This window comes from Hyperoodon ampullatus, assembly GCF_949752795.1.
Source record: "Hyperoodon ampullatus genome assembly, chromosome: 11".
Lineage (NCBI taxonomy): Eukaryota > Metazoa > Chordata > Mammalia > Artiodactyla > Ziphiidae > Hyperoodon > Hyperoodon ampullatus.
This window is the reverse complement of record NC_136924.1, coordinates 72,631,334-72,647,220: the sequence shown is the minus strand read 5'-3', so window position 1 is coordinate 72,647,220 and position 15,887 is coordinate 72,631,334. Positions and strand designations below refer to the sequence as shown.

General features: G+C 36.7%; 2 protein-coding genes across 2 annotated transcripts in view; both read left to right on the top strand.

The window, feature by feature from the left end:
• Positions 1-4,909, top strand: part of PTPRR (protein tyrosine phosphatase receptor type R) — a gene marked incomplete at its 3' end in the record, with an annotated part of 278,404 nt that extends 273,495 nt beyond the window's left edge. The window contains exon 14 of the mRNA XM_079715195.1: positions 4,816-4,909. Within this exon, the coding sequence (XP_079571321.1) occupies positions 4,816-4,909 (94 nt within the window). The remainder of the gene's footprint in view (positions 1-4,815) is intronic.
• Positions 4,910-6,666: 1,757 nt separating this feature from the next.
• Positions 6,667-15,887, top strand: part of PTPRB (protein tyrosine phosphatase receptor type B) — a gene marked incomplete at its 3' end in the record, with an annotated part of 114,212 nt that continues 104,991 nt past the window's right edge. Inside the window, exons 1-2 of the mRNA XM_079714194.1 lie at positions 6,667-6,736; positions 8,005-8,400. Of these exons, the coding sequence (XP_079570320.1) occupies positions 6,682-6,736; positions 8,005-8,400 (451 nt within the window). The 5' untranslated portion in view covers positions 6,667-6,681. The remainder of the gene's footprint in view (positions 6,737-8,004; positions 8,401-15,887) is intronic.

The following is a 15,887-nucleotide window of genomic DNA, read 5'->3' as shown; positions in this document are numbered from 1 at the left end:
CAACTAGTCCTGTTTGACCAGATAGCACCAAAGAGTAATAATAATAAAAACAGTTAGCACTATGGTACCTGCAAGTGCTTGGCTATGTGCTAATAAACAGTTTAAATGGACTGTCCCATTTATAATTCACAACCGTGCTATGAGGCAGGTACTCTTATTTGAATACCTCATCATGTTGCAGATGAGAGAACAGCATGGCAAAGATTATGTAATAAGGGTAAAGCAGCTAGTAAGTGGTAGTGACAGGATTTGTCTTGACAACAGTGTATGGTGCCTTTTAACCTCTTAACACACTTTGGTCCCTACTGGTAATGAACGTGGTGCTTTGGCATTCCAAGTGCCTTTTCAAACTCACAGTGACTCTCACAGCTAACTGGGTTGCCTTGCCCTGCTTTTATATGACCTCACCCTTTTTTGATAATCTGATACCTGTTTGGCAATAGATATTGTAGCTTAATGCATTATACCCCCTGGGAAAAGATTTGTGCCCAAAGAGGATTCTCCAATGAGAAATAATGCTTTAATACAATGTACTAGGTAATGGTGGTGATGTCGGCGTGCTGCCCGACTGATGACAACTTTTCTCCACTGAAGCATCATCTTGATCACCATGGAAATCTTTTAAAATCTTAACTTTGGTCAAGTTTAAACTATGATCTGTTGGAGGTCAAAGATTATTTAGTGCCTGCTCTTTAAAAGGGGGTTGGATAATGCTTTTTAAAGTAATAAAAAGAGCATCCCTGCTTCTTACCTTCGAAGACCAGCTTGCTTAGGAACTTTACATCAGTGATATAGATCCAGGCCTCAGCAAGTCCATGGAGCCCTGTCTGACCTGAAAGTTACCTGCAGTCCAAGTCAGAGCTCTCCTGGAGGCTGAATCAGTACAGGGCTCTCTTGAGGGTTCATGATTAATTTCACGTTGTTTATTTATTCCATAAATGTATTTTGTATATAAGCACTATATTAGCTTCTTGAGTATTTTCACTATGGCCAGCCTAAAGAAGACTGTATTTGTCCCATAACAGAATAAAATCTGCAGGGTAATCCTAGAATTCAAGTTCTTACAAAGATCAACAGAGAATTCTACATACCAATATATGCAACTGGAAATTTAATATTTTAAAAGATGACTGTAATGAGTTCCTGATTTTGAGTCAGCCTCCAGTTAATACATTCTGGGATGTCCCTTGCCTTCTTTTAGTCTGGAGTTTATATGTTTTCATATAACATGAGACAGCATGGCCTGGGTAACTTACTTGACAGATGTTTACTTAGGACTAGTAAGTGCTTTTCACTTTTGCAAATATGCAAAGACTATAACATCATGCCTGCTCTTAAAGGATCTAAAACCTCGTTAGACATAATTTTGGAATGGGATTAGACAGTATATCACACGATATTAAATTACTTATAATAAAGACCCTATCTTAGCTCTGTCTTTCTCTACTACCTTATAAATGACAGATAAAAAGACATAAGGCATGCTTGTTAACTATCTGGGAGACACAAATCTGGGGGTGAGAAATAGAGGCTAATATACTGAATAATATAAATAGTGATATCAGTAAATAAGAACTTTGTGCTGAAACCAACAAGTTGAAGTTAATAGGAATAAACAAAAAGTTCTGCATTTAGTTTGAAAAAACTCAATAGCATAAGTACAGGATGGAAGAGAGCTGTAATTTTCACATTCAAAAAAATCCTGTGGACTTTTTCATTAACCCAAAGCTTCACTTACTATCCTAAAATGCTTGCAAAGCACCAGGCACTAGGTAGGCACTGTGAGATCTTTCCACCCAGTGCACCTGTAGATGCAAACTCATTGGTCTATAACGTGGAGTTCAAGGGGGAAAATATTCCCACTGACTGGATCTCATTGGGAGTAGACACAACACTCTAAGAAGGTCATATTTGATAAAAAAAACAGCCTGTAGAAAGGGGAGACTAGATTGGTGAGTGACAGGGAAACCAGCCTGCATAGAAATATTGAGTGACCACAGGATGTTTAGTCTAGAGAAGAAAAGATTACGGGACTTTGATGGTTGTTTTCCAGCATTTAGAGAGCTATTGTGTGACTATAAGAGGAGCCTTAAGGTTTCTTGGGGTTATTTCAGTTGGACCAATGGAGCGGGTGAAAGTTAGAGAGGGGCAGATTCATTCTAACGTCTTCAGAAGTTTCCCTGCCAATCTTGGCAAAGGCTGAGCACTCCAGCAGAAACTAGCTGACCATCTACCATGTAGACTGCTCCCTTTTGGAAAGACAACATTTTGTTGGCAGTTGGAATACATGATCTCAGACGATCCCTCCGATGTCAATGTTCTCCCTTTTATTTTTCAAAACAAGTGGGAAGTAACCTAACTTTTCATATACCTTCCTTAAGCCTTGAGACCCACAAGAATTTTGCTAACCTACAACTAATGAGTTCATTTCCCCATCTTCTCCAACTTCGCTGGCAGAAACAACATTGACTTAGTTAACAGAATGTCATAGTAAGTATCCTCCAAGCATTAAAATACACTGCTAACCTATCTGGGGTAAAATGGTAATTAAAACCTAGACTGTGCCTTCATTCATTCACCAGTTGGACAAGTAAATACCAGTGTTCACCAGAACATACAATCAGGGGAAAATCTTGCCTCAGTGTGAAGTAAATGGTGGGAAGAAGTTCACAGACCAGAGTCCGTGAGATGGAGCACATATAAGGCTCCACATACCATCTGCAACTCAGGGAGGGGGACTAATGAGCTGTGCGGATGCCAGAGGAAGGGAGGCACCTCTCAGCTCCCTGGAGCTGCCTCAATATTTACCGTGGCTGGATCTCCCAAGCTTCACAGTCAAAGCCAGCATATTCCGGACACCTGCTGTTTTTAGGTGTGCCCAGAAGTCATCAGCTAAGAAGAGGAAAAGTCACCACATCCTCAGCTGGCTATTCCTGTTGTCAACTTAGGATCAAGGAACACTTTGGCCAGAAAGTTGCCTGTGCAGTTCTAGGGAAGAGCACCAATGAAATATTTCTGCCAATAAGTTGCAGTCACCAAAAAGCATATATTTACCTTTTTATTTCTTGCCAAATACATCATTTGGGCATTATGTCGACCAATTTAGTGTCGTTTTGAAGAGTGAAGTGTTACTAACTTAATATCACTGCTTAGTTTAAAAGGGTGAAATCTTACTGCTTTAGTATCTTGTAAGCTTGTGTTTATAGCAGTGGGTAAGTAAACGTAGGTACAAGCCCAGTTTTAGTTATTACCATTAACTAGAAATCACACTACAGTGAGGCAGTATATTTCATTTTTTAAGTTGAAGTGCTCAAAGGCCTCAAAATAATTATTTTGAATGGTAACAAGAGCCACTAGGAAGAACTAGCTAAAACATAAGTTTATAATTGGTTGTAGCATTGGTTGTAGAGTTATGAAGATTATAAGACTTCAAATAGTTACTAATAGGGATGTAGTTATTCAGTGAGCAGAAAAAATATGTAACATTTACACAACTCTCAGTAGCTTTGCCATGTAAAAGAACCATTATCAAAAAAACAAAATGCCATATAGCTATTTTATGTATAACGAGAAGCATCATTACTTCTCATGAAGTCAGATACCTTCTACTAAACTAAAACATAAGTTATAGGGCTTCCCTGGTGGCACAGTGGTTGAGAGTCCGCCTACCGATGCAGGGGACACGGGTTCATGCCCTGGTCCGGGAAGATCCCACATGCCCCGGAGCGGCTGGGCCCGTGAGCCATGGCCGCTGAGCCTGCGCGTCCGGAGCCTGTGCTCCGCAACGGGAAAGGCCACAACAGTGAGAGGCCGGCGTACCGCAAAAAAAACCCATAAGGTATCTAGGGGTGATAATGAAAATGACAAAGGGAAAAAAGCAAGAACCAGTTCTCTTTCCAACTCATATAAGGACCCACCTGCTATTGTGGGGGTTTTTTATTAATTTTTATTGGGGTATAGTTGCTTTACAATGTTGTGTTAGTTTCTACTGTACAGCAAAGTGAATCAGCTATACACCTACATATATCCCCACTCTTTTTGGATTTCCTTCCCATTTAGGTCACCACAGTGCATTAAGTAGAGTTCCCCGTGCTATACAGTATGTTCTCATTAGTTGTCTATTTTATACATAGTATCTGCTATTGTGTTTAGATACTCAGCACACCACCCCCAAAGGTTGCTTTCACAAGACATAATCAAATAGACCATTCCAAGGTAGTTTTTTTTACTTGTAGAAAGAGCAACATTTCACAGTTGAGTTTTGTTTAGTAAACCTACATCAATCAATTTTAATCCAAGTGCATAAATCCGTATAAAATGAATGATAATGCACCCGAGAAGTAATGCTAACACTCCAGATACATGAATTTATTTAACCCTCAAAACAATCCTATGAAAGAGGTGCTGTTATTCTCCCACTTTAACAGAGGAGGAAACTGAGACACAAAGGGTTTTAAGGAACTTGGCCAAGATCACACAACTAAGAACTGGCATAGGAGGGATTTGAACTCAGTCTGGTTCCAAAGTCCAAATACCTAACCAGGAGGCTGTACTGCCTCTCCAGTGACAATATGTTGGTAAAATTAATCAAATGTCTACTGTGTACTAGGCACTGTGTTAATCCCTTTATATACATAAGCATATTAAATTCACCAGTTGGGTCATCTGGACGTAGGTAAGAGGGATAACAAAAGAATCACCAGGCCAACTGTTCTGTGTGTCTTTAGCCTAACACCTGCGTTTGGGTGTGGTTGCTGAGTTACTTGAGACTGTGGGACGTTAGCAATAAATTATTATATTATCTCTTCCTTGCAGGGGTGGAATGGTCCAAACCAGTGAGCAGTATGAATTTGTACATCACGCTCTGTGCCTGTACGAGAGCAGACTTGCGGCAGAAACTGTCCAGTGATTCTCTGAAGACTTACCAGACCATTGCTCTCTAGGGGTGATTAGTCAATTACCCACTTGAGGCTTCTGGAAGGAGCTTCCGGCAGTGGAAGAAAAGAGAAGATGTGAAGCCAAGCTGGGACATGGATTGTGGAAGATGGCAACATATTCAAGATTGCCAGCCTCTTGTGTATATGAATGCATTTGTAAGCATCCCCTAAATTATTTTGAAGGTCCTTTGCTGATGGAGGTATGATTGATTTCTCACACAGCTAAGGAGGATTTTGTTTTGTCTGTATTGACTATCTGCCACACAGAATATATGTATGAAATTTATGTCATCAGATGACGACTTGAAGAGCTGCTGAAGAAATTATTATTGTGTGTTTAGATGCTTTTATGTTTGCAAAAAATCTGTCTTGTGAATGGACTGTCAGCTGTTAAACTATTCCTGTTTTAAGTGCTAATTCCTTTCTCAGTTACCAGAATCTTGCCGCTAAAGTTGTGATTGAAAATGGATTTTTAACAAATAAGTCCTTGTTTTTGAAAAAAAAAACAGAAGCAGTAACTATTTTATATGGAAACGTGTCTTGAAAATATTACCTATTAAATGTGTATTTATCAGTACCTCGTACCAATCAATTACAGAGCACAATGATTGTCATTGGGTATATATGTATTTACTCTCTACTATTGGGCATAGAGGTGGTTTCTGCTCCAGAATTCTACCCACTGTATTTCTACATTGTGAGTCATTTTACTTTCAAAGGGAAAAACAAATTTGTAGCAACTATGATGTGTTAAGAATTTTAAATACTTGTCTCTCTTTTACTAAGAAAGAATTTTTGAATATGCTGTCTACCTGAAATCTCTCTCCCAGCAAAAGGCAGATGCCTTTGGGAATGATGTAACCTGTCCCATTTCCAGAGGTTCTTTAAAAGGATGCTGCCATGGATATCCTTAAATCTCTGAAAGGATTTAATCCTCAAGAGACAAAAAAGCTTAAAAAAAAAAAACTACACTCAGCAAACACTAGATGTTCTGCTCAAATATGAATTTTTAATGCAGCTATGTTGACTTTGTTTCCTACTGCCAATAAACTACTCTTAATACTAAATGTTGAGTAAGGCATGTACTTTTTTTTTTCCTATTTGAAGAGAGACCATTATCTTTTGGGGAAAGCCTGAAGTCGATAGTGGGATGGGTTTAATTTTAGTCTGCCTCTCCCCAGTGGAATTGACTATTTCAAACTGTAGTATTGTCATCACTTGAGAGATAATGATCTAGAAGTGCCATCATTATGTGGTTTTCCTCGATAGGCTGCCAGCTATCATTATACAAACAGTACATGTTTATGTCTTTGTATCACTTGTCATAGACTCTCATAAATTACACGATTTCTGTTTGTTCAGCAGAATCACATCACCTGAAGACATGTAATGTTGTAGGAACATTCAGTTACCTAAGATTACAATTCCTTTCTTCCCTCTTGAGCTTAAGTAGTCTTGTGCCGCAGGGATGGTAGAAGAAAACTTACAAGTTTTATTCTGCTCCTGAAGGCTGGAATTTTTTCTACATAAAAAAAAGAGAGGCAATCATAATCCCTTCTTTCTAAGGAAACAGAAAAGGACAACTGGTGTAAAACTTCCCCCAAACAATTCAATAGGAGGAAGTGCTCGTCACTGACTTTTCCCCCCACCATGAAGGCACATTTCCTTCCTAGTCTTTGCTTCTCTTATCTGGGAGATTTTTTTTTTTCCTCCAAGCGAAGCATGAACAGTCGTTAAGTGGAAAATGGAGGCTGAATTTTACGTGGCGATTCTTACTTGCTTCATCTTCGGGAACTCAGGTGAGTGGGTCTGCCTCAGTTTCCTGAGGCATTTCTCCAACAGCCAGCAGTGGAGTCTCTGTCCTTTGAAAAGTGTCTGAAACAAGGCGGAAATGGAGCCGGGTCTCCATGGCAGTTTAGCCAAAGACGATGAGGAGGGGGAATAAAAGGAGCCTGCCATGCCCACACCGTTGAGATTTCTCTCCAAAAGAAAATAAATGGCCTTCTCTTGTGTCTTCCAAATGCCTCAGGCAGCTCCTGAAATGGCATCTTTACAGCAGAGAGTAAAGCAACCCTGAGGGGGGGAAGAATGTATCATTATGTAACAGTCTGTGGCATCTCCATGCCTTTTCCCTGACAGGCTATAGTTTTGTTTCCTTTGTGTTAAAGAAAGAAAATATAAGAAATATAATTAAAGGGGGTTGGGGAACTGTGGTGTGTTTTATTTGGAAGTTGTTATTTGAAACGTCTGAATATTTTCATGGGAGAGCTGAGAAAATTAAGTAAAAGCACCTTGAAAATGGTTTTTGAGCCTGAATATCTCATTTTTTAATCCTGATGTTTAACAATTGAGTATTTAGTTTTCTTACATGGAGAATAGGTGATTTTTTTAATCTATTAGCATTTGAAGGAAGATTGTAGATACTGTCACAAAATAGAGAAATGCTTCTCCCTAGGATTATAAAAAATTTAATTTGTGATCATCAATACTTTCATTTGGTTGCTATTAGCTAGGAGGATGTGCTAAGAGGAATGGGAAATTTTGTTTTATTTGTGGACAAATATATCCAATTTTTAAAAATTGTATTCAAACTAGTCCATTTGTATACTAACACATTGCAATAGTAATTTAAGGTTTGGAAAAAGGGTTGCTTTTTTAGAGTGGGGGATGGAGGTGAGGTGGAAGGAGTGAAATGGTTAAAACAGGAACTGGGTTTTTTATAACTTTAACATATTTAATTATTTGGGCTAAAATATCACACCATACTCTTTGGATGGTTTTGTTTCTTTTCCAAGCTTCCTTTCATTATTTCAATGGGGGTGTATTTTCTTCCCTAAGCCATGTGAAAGGAAAAGAAAGGGAGCTAAGTGTGACATTTTGACATTGTCTGCTTTGGGATTTTAAATCACATGTGTTGAATCTAGGAATAGTCACTTGAAATGATAGCAATTGCAAAAGATAAGTAAACCTCGTACTTTGACCTGGCTGATTTGTGGGTAGGTTGTTTTGTTTTCTGGTGGGCCTTATGATTTGCTACGTAGTACTTGATGAGCTTCTCGTCTTCCAGAGGGGTTTCAGATTGTCCATGTCCAGAAACAACAGTGCCTTTTCAAAAATGAGAGAGTGGTCATGGACTTGTGCAATGGGACCAGCCAGAACCAACAGTGGATGTGGACTGAGGATGGAAAGCTCCTTCATGTTAAATCTGCTCTGTGCCTGGGCATCTCTGATTCTTCTGGTGGCCCTTCCCGATCCGCCATCTTTGCCCCTTGCTCCCGGGCACCTCGATGGACTTGCTATGAGAAGGAAGGGTTCCTTGAGGTGGAAAATGCCTCTCTCTTTCTCAAGAAACAAGGCTTCAGGGTAGTGGTCAAGAAGGGCAGGAAGTACCTCCACAGCTGGATGAAAATAGATGTCAATGAAGAGGGAAAACCAGTCAATGAAAGCCTCTGCTCTAAAAAAGGTGAGCTCTTCCTTTCAGAATCGATTCTGAAACTTTTTCTGCTAAATGTCTTGTTTTTTCACATTCAAGGGAAGTCCACATGCCCCAACAAAATTCCTATGGAAGATTCATAAGCTAATGGAAATGGATCACATGATACCCACTGACTTGGAAAACTTCATTATCTTCATTAAAATAAGCTCAACTTTTTCTGTCTATTTCTCATTCTTCCTTCCTTTTTTTCTTGCTTCTTTTGTTAATTCAACAAATATTTCTCAAGCTTCTCTTTTGTTCCAGACATTAAGCACTTTGGTTAAGTACTACTAAATGTGGGTATGTAGCTCTATGTACATATGTATATGCAATGACTAAAGCCAATGATCAGGAAATTAATATTTTTGCTGATTTAGACACTTCTATTCTCTGATTATGAGGAACTATTACAACATCATAATGGTGCTTGCTAAGACTGGGAAGATAATAAATTATGCTTTTGCCAGTCTCTTGTACTAATGTTTAAGGGTAGATATTTTTTGGAGATAACATATTTTGAAATGGTAAGAACCAATGTGCAGCCACAGAGTTTTCTAATTTGTTGATCATTGATGGATATAACCTAGATGATGGACACATATAAAAACTTGTATACACATGCATAAATTTCTGGTACAACATACAGTTCAGTCCTAGACTAGGAATTTTTATTTGTGGATACGGCTTAATTTTCTATTTTATTGAATCATCTTATTGCTTATTTACTCCTCCATTAGAGGTTTGCTTTAGGAAGTCATGAAGGATAAAAGAATTATTACATATTAGGTATAAATCACTGGAGGAGTTCTCTAGAAATGAAGCCGTTCATTAAGATTAAAATTTGTCAAGGTTAAGGGAATTGTCCCAGATAATTAAGTGGCAGAGGTATGATTAGAACCCAAGTTTCTTGATTCCTCTACCAGTACATGTTCCATTTTATAGTACTTCCCAAATGCTTACACAGACTCTTGCCCAATTGGCTACATCCAGAATCATCTGGTGGGGAGAAGGAGTAGAGGGAATCATTGCCATCATTTCTTCCTCTATGATCATCTCCAAGATTTGATTCCAAGAAATCTATATTTGGGCATGATACTTGATATTTTTTTAAAAGTTCCCCAAATAATTTTGATTCACAACCTCATCTGGGGATCAACATCCCCTGTACCTTTAAATCTTTTTATTAGGTGTTGATTTTTGAGGCTTATATGAGTTTTTTCACCACACTGATCTTTGAACAGTTATCTGTCACTCATTCACTTCAAAAATTAGACAAACATCTAATTAGGTGCCAATTAAATGCATGGGTTCTTCTACAATACAAGAAGAGTCCCTGTTCTTATAAAATTTCTGATATGAGAGTAAGATAAAAAAATGTAAATGTTAATTAGAAAATTCACTTTATCAGAGAGTATACAGCATATAGCACCAGTTCATACAATTCCTTTCCTGTAGTTCATCTAACTAGGCCTGTCCCAAACAACACAGAAACATTGTAAATATTTCAGTTGTAAGGTATATGGTTGTACACAAGAAGTGAGATTCCTCCCCAAATCCTAATCAAACCTTATTTAGAACAATATTCTTTCATTAGAACTTTTTAAAAGCACATATGGATTCAGTAGATATGGGTTATTTAAGATAGAAGATAATTCATGGAAAAACTATCTCCTTTGATCTTCATACAAAACATGCCCAATGATGGACTTCACTTCAAAAGTAAAGTAGATACAATATACCAGTTACAGTTAACCACTGAACATGCCATATCCAAAAATGCCTGATAATGTGTGTTGGGAAAAAAATGGACTTCTAGAAAAAGCAGAGCTAAAATTTGTACAATTCTAGTTCAAAAAAATCTTATATTTGAATATGCATAGGTACAATGTATACTTTTGCCTTAACATGGTTATAAGCTAACAGACACATTTTTCTTCTCGATCCACACAGAATGATATTGGTTGACCCATAGCATGAACACTCACTGATTTTCTAGAGAATCCATTGTGAAAAATTAAATTGCATGCAGATGTTTGTGATGAATGATTCCAAATGTCCTTTCTTAGAGTTGATAACTAAATACTACACTCTTAAGCAGCACAAATATGCATGTTGTTAATCCATAGGATGTGATTTTTTAAATTAGGTTCTTCAGTAAAAGCATACCTGTGAAGGTCAAAATCTGAACTATACATTTCATATTTGTTTCATAGAGGAAACATTCATGATGCCATTCAAGTATCTAAGTAATATTTCTCTATTACCTACTAGGTGCCAGAGCTTGTGCTAGTAACTGAAGTACTCTACACCAGTGATTCTCAACCCAAGCTTCACATCAGAATCCCAGTGGGACCTTTGAAATAGGATTAATATCCAGGCTTCATCCTCTAGGCCAACTAACTCAGGCATTATAATTTTTAAATGCTTCCAAGGTGATTCTAATGTGCAGCCAAAGTTGAGAATCACTAAATATGTCTTGCTTCTTAGGATAATGGGGAAGGCAAATAAGTAAATATATAATTACAATAGAGTGTAAGTAGGAAAAAAAAATACCCCTCCCTCTAATATATATTCTTGCCAGTGTGTCACATTAAGCAACTGTGGGGTTTTTTTTTTTTTTCATTTAAAAGCGAATTCTTAAATTGCATACTTTTTAAACAATCCTTTGAGTGCCCACTGGATTTTGTCATAATTTAGCTGCGCTTCATTCTCAATAAGACACCTTTTTTCTTCTTCTACCTCTCCTTTACTCGAGTCCCTCTATACAGGGAGGGTGAATCAAATAGGCTTCCAAAGTGGGTTAAAATTCAATTCAAAAGTTAATGTGAAGGTTTTTGAGAGAAGGACCTATACTAGGGTCAGATTTCCTCAAATAATCAGTGCTACTGCAATGATTTTTTATTAGGAGAAGAATGTAAAATTGACCTGTCTTTTTAAATTTTCATATAATTTATATTTCTTTAAAACCCCTTGGGACTTCCCTGGTGGTCCACCGGTTGAGACTTCACCTTCCAATGCAGGGGGTGCAGGTTCGATCCCTGGTTGGGGAGCTAAGATCCCACATGCCTCGCAGCCAAACAACCAAAACATAAAACAGAAGCAATATTGTAACAAATTCAATAAAGACTTTAAAAATAAATAAATAAAACCCCTTAAAACAAACTTTTAATGGACAAATAGAATTTAATGGGACCTAATTAATGGGAATCTAATTTAAAAGAATATATAGATTGTGTAGAACCAGGATCACCAGTACATAGTAGAATACCAAATTAAAGAAAAGATGGATTGAGATTTTTGCCATCCCCTCTGAATTTCAAGTTTACCCTTAAAGAATATACTACACATCTTCATTCTGGACCAAAAAAAAAAAAAAAAAAAAAAAAGTGTACCTGGTAGACAGACTCTTTTTTAAAAAATCAAACTTTTAAGATCAATTTTTAAAAAATTAGAGCCTTGGGGCTTCCCTGGTGGCGCAGTGGTTGAGAGTCCGCCTGCCGATGCAGGGGACGCGGGTTCGTGCCCCGGTCAGGGAAGATCCCACATGCCGCGGAGCGGCTGGGCCCGTGAGCCACGGCCGCTGAGCCTGCGCGTCCAGAGCCTGTGCTCCGTAACAGGAGAGGCCACAACAGTGAGATGCCCGCATACCACAAAAAAAAAAAAAAAAAAAAAAATTAGAGCCTTATAGCTATTATTCTGAATAGTAAGAGTAATAATAAAAAACATTGCCTCCAAAATGCCAACATATCTGGCTAAAAATTACAAAATTTCATTCTCCCCATATATTCTTTTGTCAATCAGTTGCCAGATATCCAGTTATCTGGAAACCATCTTACCTTTAGCAGGGTGTCAATAAAACAAGTGATTGACAGATTCTAATTTTTCCTCCCTATATTTTGGTGTTATATTGTATAGCTACATCCTTGGAGTGACTGTATTAAGAGTATGACTTTTAGAAATATTTTGTGTATAATTTCTCAGTCTCTATAAATTCACACAAGGCAGTCCTCAATAATGCAATAAGGAAAAACCAAATTGTGTTTTGTTCAACAGTATAGCAATTTTAAATAATCACACATTTGACTTTTTTAAGGATTATTATTACTTTAGGAGTAAAAATGCATTCTGAGGCTCAAATCTCTAATTTACAAGCTCTTAAAACATAGCACTCCTAAGTAAAGGGCTCCCTGCATAGCAAAAACCTTATAAGCTAAAGCGAAAATTATATTGGTCTACAGTTTGGGGGGTACTTGTACATTTCTAGGAAAGTTCACTAGAAATTCAATTGAAAAAATCATTTTTCCATGACCAAGTCTTTTTTATATACAGGAGATGCAAAAGGAAAAGAGTTAGAAAAACTAAATTACTGTGCTATAAAACAGTTAACAAGGATCAAAACTTAGAAATCTTCATCTCCTTTAAAGGTAATATTGGTTCCCTGGTCAATAAGTGCTGTCTAAATTAGTAAATGTTTCAACTTCTAAAAGGTGCTGAATATCAGAATTATTGGGAACAATAAAGGAAAGCTAAGGACTACTTTATGCCACTATCGAAGTCATGACTATTGCTTTTATCTTCTTCCCAATTAAGAAGAATTTTTAAATCAAAAGTTACAGTTGCATCTATTCCAACAGGAAATAGTCTTGACACCACAAGCAGACAACAAAGGTTACAGTGGCCGAATCACTGAAGTTTTATGGACCTACATGATCTGGAAAATAACCCATTCATTGGCCCCCTCTTTTTTATGGGTAACAGAGAAATCTACTCAAAGGATATTACTGATCTGCAAGCATATCTAAGCAAATAATCCTTAGGAGAGGGAAATACAAGCATTCTAAACTTGAAAAGAGTTTCCACAGCACCAGCACAAATCTATTGGCAGGTAGACTATGCTCATGTAGTTCTAGGTCTTCTGGATGAAGAGTACAAAATTCCATCTAGCCTTTGGATACCTATTCCAAGGAATGCCAAGTCTCCCTACAAGTATAAACACCTGGATGATTGTCTAAAATTGTTACTTTCACTAAGATGTTTCATATTGTATGAAGAGAAACATTGTATATGTCAGCCAACCAGTCAACATTTATTCAGCATCTACTACAGATTCATTCATTCAGCTCTCATATTTATCTGAGGACAGGCAAATTTTTGCAGACATATTTTCAATATCCCTGATATAGTTGAGTTAGTAAAATCGCTAAAAGAAATTTCACTGCTGAAGTAAATCATATTGTTGGCTGGCTTGATATACCTGTTGGTTAAAGTAATTGTTTAATTGTATTCATACAGGTGAGGGAATAAACTGCATAAGCATTGTAATAGGTAAATAATCATGTATGCTCTTGGGAGACAGGGTTTTAGTAACTTATTTCCTTTAGGGATTGGTAGGAGTGCTTGTAAATACAGAGAGCTTGATGGGAAATGAACAAAGCAAAACCGAAAGTGTCTTTTGTATACACAGACTCTACTTTGACCAAATTGGCTGTCACAGCCATTTTAGAGTTTTTCTCCTAGCATCATTATAACAACATGGGCCTTGCAATTAACCATGTATTTACATGATCATTGAAAATCATCTGGTCTTGATTATTAATATATGCTTTATACGATCATTAAAAAATATCTAACACAGCATCCAGAGTCCCCCAACAATTTTCAACCTGTGACACATCAATGAACTTATCAGGGCACACCCAGGGCCACAAATGACTTTCATATGTGCTCTTATATCTTTGTGGGTCCCTTTCTCCACTGGGAAAAATAAAATAAGTTAATAGATTTTCATGTGTCCTAACATTCTCATTCTTTCATGATGTGTGAAAAAAAATTTTTAACATATTCTTTGACCCTGAAAGTTCTTTATGAAAAATTATTTTCAAAGAAATTAAATCATTTCATGGGCCCTAGGCAATGTTCCAATGTGCTAATGGATGAGCCAGCCCTGGACACACCAAGTTATTCACCCACTTTCCATCTGCCCTTGCCCTGACCCTGTTTAAGTAGCCTCTGGCTCAGCATGTCTCTCCCGCAGCCTGGTAGCCATGAACTTTTAAGCCATTCTTCCCCCCCATCCCTTTACCCCACCATCTCATCCTTTTCCAATGTGTGTGTTTGTACCTTCCCAAAAGAAAACATGGGGCATTAGGATAAACCAGGCACATCTTCATAAGGCAACCCATAGTACAGTAGCTGAGTAGTAATTGGCTTTTGAAAAGTATTCCTTTGATTGGCTAAGCTTTCATTTATTTTTTAACCTAAGTTTTTTACTATGCTATGCTTTGATGTTTTACTATGCTATGTCCTGGTATCAATTTCCATTTATTAATTTTACTTTTTTCTAATCTTTCATCTCTTCTAAGGTCTGTAAAAAAAAAAAATTTAACCTCTGATTATGCCTTCTCATTTGTTGTGTCTCCCATTGTTTGTAAATTCTCCATCTTTGGTACTCTTTTCAACAACTTTTCACTTCCTTACTCACTTTTTCAAATTTTAGGCATGTGTATTTTTTAATGTATCCTTTATTTCATTGACTACATTTTCTGAAATGTTAATTATTCATTTTACCATTTCTAATAATTATTTAGACTATTATAATTCCCAGACCTTTCACTTTATCTTTATTCTATCCCAATCTTGTTTAAAATATTTTATATATTAAATTTAAATATTTATGTGTATATATATATATATATATATATATATATATATATATATATATATACAAATCATCATTTTTCTAAGGTAGCTTCTGTTTCATTTGTTAACTCTTTTCCAGATTATTTTCCCACTTTTAAAGGGCACATTACATTTGGTGTCTTCCTACAGAATGGAAAGTATCAATATAGTTAAAATATTCTATCTCCAAAATGAGCTTTATTCAAGTTATTTCTTTCAATATGCTCGAAAGCTTTTTGTACCATTTAAAAGAGGGAAACTAACAAATTGTGTATTGTCTTTATTATCATTATACAAAAATTCCATTTCTATTATTGATTTTTTCTGAGGCAATCATAGATGAATTAATAAACTAAAATACATATTGCTTTTTTAAGAAATGTATTTGAAATATGGGCTTGATATGATGCAGTCATTGCAAATCATCTTATAGGTGAGCTATCAGTGCTAAACTTTATTTTTTACACATTAAATGCTAAAACTTCTGAGATTGGACCCAGGACGGTCCGCCTTATTTTGAATTGTGTTCTAAGAGGAATTGTGTATAATGTGGAAACAATGTAGTGGCAATGGTACAATAAAGCTTTTTAAAAATAGCTTCAACATATTGTTCCATTGTGTAAGAACTTTTCCTTGCATTTGTCAAAATATATCTTGTTCTTTCATGAACTGTAAAATGTATATACCTTTTCAAAGAACATCAGAAGACTTATAGAACCCAAAACATCCAAAGATCTACTATTTTTAGTATAATTTCATAGCACCCATTTCAACAAAGAGCTCAGGCAATAGAAAGA